General features: G+C 40.5%; 1 protein-coding gene across 1 annotated transcript in view; it reads left to right on the forward strand.

The window, feature by feature from the left end:
- The window catches only part of LOC146830251 (E3 ubiquitin-protein ligase TRIM39-like), a 146,282-nt gene that overhangs the window by 82,184 nt on the left and 51,861 nt on the right, over positions 1 to 12,237 (forward strand). Inside the window, exon 3 of the mRNA XM_085604451.1 lies at positions 6,045 to 6,166. Coding sequence (XP_085460577.1) covers positions 6,151 to 6,166 — 16 coding nt within the window. The 5' untranslated portion in view covers positions 6,045 to 6,150. The remainder of the gene's footprint in view (positions 1 to 6,044; positions 6,167 to 12,237) is intronic.

Genomic DNA, 12,237 nt, shown 5'->3' on the forward strand with positions numbered 1-12,237 from the left:
TCTTAACCCAGTTGTTTAATCAGATTTTCTTGGAGGGGTGTATCCTCCTGAATCTTGGAACAATGCCTCAATTACTTTGATACTAAAGCCTGGTAAACAGGCTGATAGCTGTGGGTCATACAGACCAATTTCCATTTTAAATTCAGATTATAAGCTTTTTACATCTGTCCTAGCCAAAAGACTGGGGGAGGTGGCACCCTGTATTTTACATCAGGACCAACGAGGCTTTGTGAAGGGCCGCCAGCTCTTTGAGCTGACTTATGATCTGATGGGTGCTATCGACATGGCGACTACGGATTCCTTGCCTTTAGCTGTTATCACGTTGGATGCCACCAAGGCCTTCGACAGGGTGAATTGGACATTCCTGTCGGGGGTCTTGGTGAAATTTAACATTGGTGAGGGTTTCCGTGGAGCGGTCGGTTTGCTGTATCGAAATCCTACAGCTTCCCTGTTGGTCAATGGTGAATTGTCAGATCCCTTTAATATCACTCGGGGTACCAGGCAGGGCTGCCCACTCTCCCCTCTCCTATTTGATTTATACATCGAGCCCTTTGCCCAACGATTGAGGGATGATGTTAATATCAAGCCTTTTATCTATAGGGGATGGGAGAGGAAGGTAGCCCTGTATGCGGATGACATTCTCATTTTTTCTTCAGACCTGAGTACAGCACTACCCGCGGTCATTGCACAGGCCAATGACTATGGTGGGATGTCAGGATACCAGATTAATGCATCTAAAACAGAGATGATGATATGGAATGAGGCTGAGCCAGTGGCAGGGGTCCAGCCAAACCGTTCTATGCGTTATCTCGGACTTACCATTGTTACGGACATAGATAAAATCGTACCGCTGAACCTAGACATAGTGACGAGAGATTGTAGAAAGCTTATGAGGTCGTGGTCTTCGCTCTCCCTTTCTATCTTGGGTAGAGCTAAATTGGTCAAAATGTTTATTTGACCTAAAACATTTTTTTTGTTTAACACTATCCCGTTGTATTTTGAACCTTCTACTCTATAAAAGTTGCAAGGCTATATTAGTTCTTTTATTTGGAACGAGCATACACCTCGGATAGCATGGAAAAAGATTAGGCGCCGTAGAGAAAAGGGGGGACTAGCAGCACCTGATTTACAATTATATGCTTGGGCTTTCCAACTTTCCCATGCCAGGATGCTGCTTAAGATGCCGATAAATGTGGGTATAGGTAGCATGTTTGCTGCATTATTGAGAGGAGGGGGAGTAGACCAGCAGGGTTTTTTGTTTAAAATTGGGGATCCTAAGTTTTTTAAAAAGGTTAAGTTAAAGATTCTGTTGGGTTTTACAAAAACATGGGTCAAACTAAGAGGTGCAATAAAGGTGGGCTATTTTTCAGGTAGGTCACCATTATGGGACTCTTCCGGTTCCCCGGCATGGCTTCTTGATAGTTTGGCAGCACCTTTGAGAGAGGCTGGTCTGGAAATTTGGGGAGATCTCTTTTTTGATGGAGTTTTGCTATCTTGGGACCACATACTAGCTAGAGTGGGGTTGGGTCTCTCTAAATTCAAATATTTACAGATGGCAAGTTGGGCCCGTACTCAGAGCTCTATCAAGGGCAGATTCCAAATTGGCGGCGAGAGCAGTATAGTGACCCTGATGATGGATAAACCTCCTGTACCTAAAGAGATTTCGTTCTGGTATAATTTGTTACTAGATGAGGTTGACGGGGAGATTGCCTTACCTGAGACATTGTGGAGTTCCTCTTTCCCCGGAAAAGACCTTGAGAACATCTGGTATTCCTCCTTTAAAATCTTGTGGGATACAGTGAAGCCGTCGTGGTTGTGTAGGAATCACTTCTTTACGATATATAGGGCTTATTATTCCCCACAGCGGTTATCCAAATTTTCTACTGAATCCACTGTGGCATGCCCTAAATGCGGATTGTTAGCAGCCTCGGATCTACATATGTTCTATGAATGCCCATTGGTGTTACCTTATTGGGATGCTATCAGCACTTTGTTGACAACATCTGTGGGGCATCAAATTTCAATTAACGCACTGCTCGTAATTTTTGGAACATCTTTGGAAGTTCAAGCTCCTGTTAAAAAACTCTTGTTTTATTGTATCCTACTTGCAAGAAGAGAGATATGTAGGAAATGGAAGGATCCACTGCCTCCCACCTTGCTGGATTGGCGTTCATCAGTATTGCGAACATCAAAAATGGATCTAGTAAGATCCGGTAATCCTGAAAAACAAGATTGTTAGCACCTTTTGAATTGGTCCTAGGTGTGTGTTTGGGTTTTTTTTTCCCCCCACCGTCCGATGATTAACGCTGCTTGGTCTGCTTTCCCTCCTAGATATAGATATACCCAGAGCATGGTTTCCATGATCGATCATGGGTATTCAATAGCAGCAATATTGCCCCTATATGGATTAATATCTCACGGTGTATCCTCTGGAGAGTTTTTGAATAACACTGAGTGCTATCCTAGTTTGTGAGAACACTACCAGTTTATCTGTGACAGTGTATTTCATTTTTTTCTTCTCTCCTAGAGCTTCTATGCGACTTTCCAAGGGCAAAATGAGGACAAAAAAAAAAAAAGAAGTTCTTATGCTTTTTGACTCTGGTGCTAAGATTACTTTGATACCATTTACATTTTATGAAAAAGAACTTAAGAATTTTGTAAAGTTGCTAAAACCGGATATAAAACCTAGAGGATATGGTGGTGAACCGATAAAACTAGCTGGATATTTTTGGGGTTCTATCTCTGGAAAAATTTATGTTTCAATCAAAGGAGACCCGTTGATAAGTTGGTCACATCAACGAGATCTTTTAGTTTTTTTAGATCCTAATGCTGAACCTATGGTTTGTTTAAAAGAGACCCTATGTCAATTCAGTTGGAATTGATTGTAACAACTTACTGGATAAATTTACAGAAGTATTTAAGAATGAGCTTGGGTGCCTAAAGAACTATGTTCATGAGGTTAGGTTGAAAGAAAATGTCATACCAAAAGCTGCCAAAGTAAGAAATGTTCCCATGGCCGTTAGAAATAATATGATAATAGAATTAGACAAACTTGTTGCCAATGGAATAATTGAAGAAGTGGAAGCTTCTCTAAGGGTCTCTCCAGTTGTGATGGCCCGTAAGGCCAATTGGGAGGCTCGTCTGTGCATAGATTTGAGGGAGCTAAATAAAGCAGTAGTTGTTGATCACTATCCCTTACCCAATATCAGTGAAATGCTGAGCATGCTAAATGGTGCCAAATATTTTTCTTCCCTTGATCTTAGTTCAGCATACCACCAAATTAAACTTACTGAAAAGTCTCAAGAATTGACAACTTTTACCACACCCTTTGGTACTTTTAAGTTTTTAAGGATGCCATTTGGGCTTATTTCGGCTGCTTCAGTTTTTCAGCGGGCAATGGAAAGAATATTAAAGGGTGTAGTCGGGGTGAAGATCTATCAAGACGATATCTTGGTCTTTGGGTCAAGTGAATTAGAACACAACACTGGACTTTGTCAGGTTTTAGATATCTTATTGAAATCTGGCTTGACTTTAAAAAGGTCTAAATGCAAGTTTGGTGTTCAAGAGATTGAGTACTTGGGACATCTTGTCACAAGCAAAGGAATACAATCAAAAAAAATGTTGGTGGAGACAATAGAGAATTTACCTTCTCCGAAGAACAGAGAGGAGTTAGTTACATTTTTAGGAATGGCGGAGTTTTATAACAAATTTATCCCCAAGTTTGCTCAAAGGTCATTATCTTTAAGATGTTTGTTAAAGAAGAACACAGAATTTGTTTGGTCAAATTGTTGCGAAAAAGAATTCTTGGACATCAAATCCAGTTTGAAGAATGCGTCTGACCTTGGGAGTTTTGATGTTGGTGATGATGTGATTGTGATGACTGATGCCAGTTCTAGAGGTTTAGGGGGTGTATTATAGCAAAGATCAAGAGGCATGTATAGAACGATTGCTTTTATTTCTAGAAGTTTGCGTGGTGCTGAAATTGGTTATTCAGTCATCGAAAAGGAAGCTTTAGGTGTTTTCTGGGCAGTAAGGAAACTAAGAAAATTTCTTTGGGGGTGAAGTTTTGAAATAAAATAATAACAGATCATAAGCCACTTAAGGAGGTTTTTTCAAAGAAGGGTGTAGATCAGCTATCAGGTCGCATATGTAGGTGGGTCATTGCCTTGCAAGAGTTTGATTTCCAGATAAACTATATTCCTGGTGCTAGTAATTTACAGGTAGATTGTCTTTCAAGATTGGTTGATGAATCTGTATGTGATATAGACTCTTTAGAGGAAAACTTTTGGGGTGAAGAGTTTGAAGAAGACTTTAAAGTGTGTTTTGTTACTGAAGGGATAATACAAGAGACACAGTGGAAAGTTTCTTTGGAGAAGGATGTGTGTTTGCAAAAGGTCATGAAAATGGTTCTAGAGGGTTGGACGGTAAAAAATAAAGTTGAGGCGGTCCTAATTAGTTTTTGGGAAGTTCGCAATGAACTCTCTATTACTGATGATTTACTCATGAGAGGGAGTAAACTTGTTCCAACGGAAGATCTGAGGTTAATTTTGATTTTAAAAAAAGCACATTCTAGTCATATGGGCATTTCTAAAACTAAAGAGAGGATAAGGGAACATTTCTGGTGGCCTTCGATGGATTTAATGATAGAAAGGGAAGTTAGAGAGTGTTTCGATTGTGCGGCAAGTGACAAGGTGTTAAAGTGCAGAACACAACCCATGGTTGTCAGAAAGAGGGCGGCTGGTCCGTGGGTTGATATTTCAATGGATATTCTAGGTCCTGTAAAAGTCAGTTCAGTGGACAGATATGTGATTGTTTGTTTGGACATGTTTTCACGCTGGCCAGAAATAAAAGTAGTGAATTCAATTGAGTCTGGTGATGTGATAAGATTTTTAGAAGAGTTGTTTGAGAGAGAAGGGTTTCCCTCCACTCTCCTTACGGATAACGGGGTGCAGTTTACTTCTAAAGAAGTTGAAGAGTTTCTTAAGGAGAGAGGTGTAAGGCATAAAAAGGCTTCTCTCTATCATCCAGAGTCTAATGGTGTTGTTGAATGCTTTATTAAGGTTTTAAAGGAAAGTCTTCAGTTGTCTATAAATTGTGAATCTAACTGGGTGGAAGGATAGAGAAAGAAGGTGAGGGAATACAGGTTGACTCCTCACACAGGGGTCTCACCTTTCTGTTTGTTTAAAGGAAGATGACCTTGTTGTGAGGTGAGTCCTGGTTGGCTCATCGAGAAAAGGTTAAAAATTGATAAGGAAATTGGTGTCCCCGTAGGTTGGGAAATCAAAGAGGAAGAGAAAAAGTTGAAATCCAAGATAGCGTATGATGTGAGAATGGCAGTTAAAGAAACTAAGATTGAAATAGGAGATTGGGTAAGAATCAAATCTCCAAGAAAAGGTGTAAAGTATTCAAAATTTAGCATGCCTTGTCAAGTTAAGAGGTTATTTAAAAATGCTGTCAAGACTGATGACAATAGAATTTGGAATTTAAATAGAATTTCTAAATGTCCTTATGAGCCTGAAGCTGTTCCTTCGTGTTCAAAGATTAAACCAGCGTCTGGTTTCACTAGTTTGAAGACTAAGAAATCTGGGTCTGAGAAAGTGCAGATCAGACCCAAACGTGAAATATGTAAACCTATTAGTTTTAAAGATTATGTTTAATATAATGAGTTAAGCTAATTGTTTGTTGATTAATGTGAAGCTATTCGTTCTAATGTATGCTTGTATTTATTTATTTTATTTTTATTTTTTTAAATTTTATTTTATTCAAATTGTTGTTTATTATAAGTAAGGAGGTGATGTGGTATCCTAGGTTATAGAACTATTCCATGGAGTAGTTCTGTAACCTAGGAGATTGTGGCGGTTGAGGCAGACTGGACTGAGGACTGCGAGCCCAGCAGCTGCTTCGAGGTGTAGTCTTGTGGATGGGGTCTAATCTTACTTGAACGTAAATAAACATCTTCATGTCTACCATTATATGTGGTATCTTCGTTATTACACTGCCATTTTTAGAAGCTAATGTTAATTGTTTTATTTCAACTTCCTCAGTAATAAAGTGATGTTTCAGGATCCAGAGCAAGAGACAAAGATAAGAAAAGAGAAATAAACAAATATTGAAATTGAGAAAATTCAAATTCAGAAACCTGAAGAGGAGATGGAGGGATTTAAAGGTAAATGAGATTGAGCTAAATGTAATTATATTTTAGAGTTGGCCGGCCTCTACCATCTACAAATGGGGGGGCAACAGGTGATAATTTAACCCCACACAGATCTGCAATAAGACCTCTTCTAAATCCAGAACCTGTCTCCATGGCCCAGAATAGTAGTCGTTAAAAATGAGGACAATTCAATGGGGTCTCTTCAACTATAGGTAATAAAATATGTTTAAGACATTTGTCCATCAACCCATAACACTCAATATACGTTCAATAGAATTTCCCATCATAGTACATCAAAATTAAACAAAATTCTTCTAGGTGTAAAAAATGCCCAATCTAGCTGTAACATTAAGAAAGTGCCTACTGGACAACAAATGTATAGCATTATATCTCATATGGACCCCATATTTTAAAAAGAGATGTTTTAAAATTTTCTGACACATTTCCCAAAATAAAGGAAGGTCCATTAAAATATGAGTAATAGTACGTAACATCCTCAAGGGGGATAGGCATCAATCTACCCTTTCGTTAACAATTGCGACCATCCAATGGACCCCTTCAAATGGAGTTACAACACAGTCTATGCAATAGAATTGCATGTCAATGTACAGGATGTGGCAAACCAAAAAGATAGGGAACACACCAGATGGGCCCAAGGTAGCCAATGTGAAGGTAATTGAGGATTTTCGTGCAAAATGCATCCTATCATTCTGAAGTGACAGCGCTGAGGCTCAATGGCTTAATACATTTTTAGGTGGGATTGGGTTCCAACCACCAAACACCCCTGAGGACAGAAAGGATTCCTTGATGCCTTTTATATATTTCAAAAGGACCCTTGCTTAGTTTACTTCACTACATTGTGTTTCCTGCCAACAGATAGGGGATTGTTTGATTTACTGACAGTTTATTTAAAAATGTTTAAAAAACGTATCCCAGACATATGTGGCCAAGATAATAAATTGATTTCACCGCGTATGCTTTGAATTGTTGCCCCACCTGGACTATTTAACATTCCCTTTTAAAGAACCACTCTCAACTGGATCTAACACCTCACTTTCACTTTTTTTTTTAGCATAACATTTCAGATCCATCCGGTGCTAAAGGAGGGATTTTATGCAAAAACACTTTCTAAAGAGGTGCGAATGACAGTCCTCCATAATCCAAATTAAATTTCACAAGGGACCTTGATGGTAAAAGTGCTCTAGATTTAATTATTTTTATGTATTCATTCCAGGTTAAATTTCTAGAGAAAACAATCCTAAATATTTATAAAATCTAACTTCCTCTATTTTAACCCATCTAAAAGCAAACTAAAATGAGACACCTTTTTCCCAGGAATTAACACGTTTGCTTTTTCTATATTTATCTCTGAAAGATTTTCTGTATAATATTCTGCAAAAATATCCATCCGATTTCTTCTGACGTGCCTGGGCATATAGTCTAACACAATGAGGTCATCAGCATGCAATAAACAGGGTATGTGGATATGCCTTATCTTAGGAGAGAAGGAGCTTGGACCATTTAAAGTTCTAATTAAATCGGGCGCATATGTGCTGAAAAGAATCGAAGCTAATACGCACTCTTGGCACAATCCTTTTGATATCTATATATATCTGTTTAGTAAGGCAACTTGTATCCAATGTGATGAATGTAAGTTTTGTATTAGCAAGATTAAGCTCCTTGGGCCCTTCCAAGTTTGCAATTTACATCATAACCTCCCTCTATCAACCTATCGAATGCTGTACGATTGCTATGAAAATCACAAAGCAGCAACATAGCCTTTGATTTATTTCAATGAACATCTTTGTATTTGACCATCAGCCAAAGCAATGATCAGATGTGATTGACCTGCTCAAAAGCGTTTTTCTTCTATAGTGAACCATTATGATCCTACACCTCAAGTTTAGAGAGCAATAGTTTGGAGAAGATCTTCTCAGAATCATGTAAAAGGCTAATCAGCCTATGATTTGTGGGTTTACTCCCTTCCCCTTTCTTAACAAAAGGCTTAATGATAGACTCCCTCCAAGTATCAGGGATTTGAACTGTTTTTGTTATTCTTTGGAATAGAAATTCAAAATCAAAGCTTTTCACCCACCAGTCAATATTCTCTTTAATTAAGACCTCAAGAACATTGTGAGGCCCTGCAGCCCTCCTCAACTTGAGAGATGCTATTGGTTATTTTATGTTTTTCAAAGGGAATAGCACAATTATCTATTTGCCATTTCATAATTGTCACCGATTACATTTTGAGGGGGCGGGCCATATACATTTCCCACATGGAGTGCCCAGTCTTCAGATATCACAGACACAGCATGCATACCAAATATATTGATTACCAGACTCTAAAACAATTCTATTACCCCCTCTGAATCACCCCAAGTATTTTATGAGATATAAGGACTGTATCTTATTTATAATGAAACTTTTATATTGTTTTTTCACCTTCAGTATCTGGTCTTTATTTACCAGCCCCAACCCTCTCCTAGATGCATGTTGTGTTTGCCAGAGCACATGCTTAATATCCCTACAGTCTTGATCAAACCCCCCAATGATGGGGTTCTAGAAAGGATGTTCTTCGTATTATTGACAAATCTTATTTGTAATTGTAAACATGCGAGCACCTTATCTAAAGGGTGTCAAACCGACCTAGTTTATCTGTATAGGACAAGCAATTATTTTGGAAGTCATGGGTCAGTTACAGTTCCTTTAGGATCTCAAGGTGTCTTGTAACCAAACGTGTTTTTATTCTTCTTGGGAAGTCCATATCGAACAAAAAGACATTATCCACGACCACTGCTTCATTTAAAATGTCTGCCTTGTAAATGTAGTGCATTTATATAGCGCTCCGCACACCCCCGAAAGGGTCTCTCAGGCGCTGTGCACATACTGCTGTGGAACCCTTCCTGGCCGTTCCCTGTGAAGTGTCCACTCCTGGGCACCCCCAAGGTGAAGCCAGGCATCCTAGCACCGTTGGGGCCGTTGTGCAGATTAAGCAAGCTATTGCCCAGAGTTGCAGAGTGGGACCCATGATTAGAATAGGCACCGAGGCGAGAACTATCGGGTCCGGGGAAATTGAGCCCAAGACTTGCCGAGGCGGGAATTGAACCCTGGTCCGGGCCAGACCTCTGCATGAGGGTCTGCCGCTCTAACCATTGACCCTCCACTTCTCCTTGTAAAACCCAGCAACCGCTCCCTTCATAATGCCTTACATTAAAGTACTGAAAATATTTCAAAGCCTCAGAAGTAACAAATACATAATCAATAGGGCAATGATGCTATCCACACCGAAAGGTTTCACAATCGGGTCAAAGTGGCCGTTTTGGCTTATTAACCCATTTCTGCTTAGTCAGTCGCCCCTGATACTGGCATCATTTGAATACAGCATGTTGGGGAAAATCGCCCTCGGGATCTTATATATTTCAAGAATGTCACACAAAACATCATCAACCTTTCTGTGGTCAATTTTTTGATTAAGATCACGTGCTACAATCAAAATACCACCCGGGTAATCTGACCTAACTTTACATAGCTACGTTTCGAGTTTCTCCAAACATCTGATCAGACTTGCTTTTACCTCTTTGTAGAGTTATATATATTCACTGGAATTAAAATTGTCTAACAATTCTTGTCTAGTTGCACTTCTACAATTGATATTTGTAACCACTTATTTTCCACTTCAATATTTACCTTGTGGTCATAAGTGCAAGAAGTTCCCAGCAGAGCCCCCCTTCTCCTCGAACATGCCCTGGTTTACAGGAGGAAACAAAGCCATCAATGTCTGGGGATCTCGGAAGCTGTGTCCTGCAGGATAATAATATGGTATTCAGGGCGGAGCTCGATCATGAATACAATGACACTAAAGTGCATCTGATCAGTGAGCCTGTAGGTGCTGCATCAGAGTTGTCTCCTAGGAGGCGTTGTAAAGCGTAAACTCACAATCAGAGGCAGGCCTGACTGAAGTTTGCGCCAACGGCGCCTACTGCCCTGGGAGCGTTAGTGCGCTCCTAGGGAGGGTTAGGGAGCCCTCAATCCATTGGGCCTGATTCACAAAGGTAAACTCACACTTTTGTGTATGTTTATGTTTTTTCTGTATTCACAAACTAGGAGTTAATAGTAATTTTACGACTAGAAACATTACGCCGCCGGGTCGGAGATCTTCATACATCAAATGATCAAAGCCTATTATGTAAGTTCAAGAGTGTGTTTGCTGTGTTCATTTTATTATATGATTAGACCAATCAACACATAAAACAAATCCTAAAAATGTTTTAACCCAACACAGAACTAAAGTTGACCCCATTGTGTATATGCCAATGTACACCTCGCCCCTACTGCTCACAATAAACTTGTTCTGGGTCGGCCCTCGCTCCCGGTGCGATTTAAGCCTAGCTTATTATAGGTGCCATGGTACCAGTGTGCCTGTGTTACTATAAGTCCTGTTTTTGTGCCGGAAGGGACACCTTTCTGCACACTAAAGAATTAGAGGCATATAATTTGTAGTATGTGTGCTGCAGGAACAGCACACATGCAAAGACTAAATAAAAATAAGAAATAAAGATATTTCTCTTTGTTACACGCCACTTGGGTAAGTGCACAAATGTGTCATAAACCCAGGTTTATTGTGTTTTTTAAATCGGATGCTCCACTCATGGCAAACCTTCAACTCAACGCAGCACAAGACACTGCTTTGTATTTCTTTTTTTAGGTCTCGCCTGGCGTAGACTGCACAGACATGCGCAGTCTCGCTGGAGAGATTAAATGAGTTAGTGTAGATTTCTCTAGTGGGCTTTAAGCCCCTCCCCTCTTTTCCATTGGCTGGCGTCACCGTTTATGCTAAACGGTGGCCAGCCATTGGAAAAGAGCGTCTAGTGACGTACAGTTTTCTCTTTTAGAGCCGTCCCAGTTGGACTGGCTCAGTTGCTTTACGTTTGTGGTAAAAGCTTTTATTATCTTTATGGGGCCTAGTGTTTCAAACATATGGCCCCATAAAGACAAGAGATTGGCTGCAGCGCGGTCATCTTTCACTTTCGGGACTGCGTTGCTCTGCCTTGTTCATTTATGCATTCAGACGTTGTATAAAGTGCTACGCTGTCCGTTCAGTTACCTGAAAGCGCTGTACAAGACTTGTGTTAAAGCCATAGTACCGCAGGGGGACAGACTCCAGACCGATGCGTGTTGAATTCTGGCTGAAAATCTTCAGTCTCAAAGCGCCGGGAGTGTTGAATTCTTTCAAAGACAAGTCAAAACATTTCGTTTTTCAAAGGTATCTTGAATCCTATATACATGAGTTTGGACTCCGATTCGGCCTGAGGCCATTTCAGAGTCTGCCTTGTCAGGCCCCAGTGATCGCTAGGAATGCCGATTTAAAGACATTACAAACCTTGCCGCCTTCATTCAGCGGAGTGGATGAACACAAGAACGTACTAACGCTCACCGATAGGACGCAGTTGGGTCATTTGGTCGTTTTTATTTCCAAAACTTTTTTTCCTTGATTCCGGGAACCACATGGAAGGTTCTGGGGATTTCTTTGAAAGCCAGTTAATGCAAATCTTGAGTTGCAGTGCATTGTTCACCTACCTCCAGGGCTTACATTTGCATAAGTCATGGGTCATGCCCCCCCCGTCGTGTTGCCTTCACTCCCGCCCCTCCCGTTGTTCTTGTTTACCATCTCCTTCGTCTCTATTTTATTTCTACTTGCTTTCAGAGGATTGATATGTGTTTGACCCCCTGCCCCCCATCAAGCTCCTCTATTCACCCGCCATATTGGGTGCTGCACCACAGGCTTCCGGCTGGTCTTTCTCGCGGTAAACTTTAAAAGCAGCTATGCTTCCGTGCACACAGTAAAGAAAACTGTTTTACCAGAGCGCCGTTCCCCTGCTGCTCAGACATGGATACGGAGGGACTGGAGGCTGTGATGAGGCGGGGTGGTGGAGGCAGCTCTTTTCCTCATTCTTTCCCTTGGCCCTCCCCAGCAGTAAACTTTTCCATTCTCCAAACTTTTAGTGAATGCGTGGGTTAAAGTGCAGTGTTTTCATTGTTTCGACCAGGAGCATACTTTGCGCGCGTTGCTTTAAGGGACATGC

Source organism: Triturus cristatus, chromosome 5_1, assembly GCF_964204655.1.
Source record: "Triturus cristatus chromosome 5_1, aTriCri1.1, whole genome shotgun sequence".
NCBI classification, from domain to species: domain Eukaryota; kingdom Metazoa; phylum Chordata; class Amphibia; order Caudata; family Salamandridae; genus Triturus; species Triturus cristatus.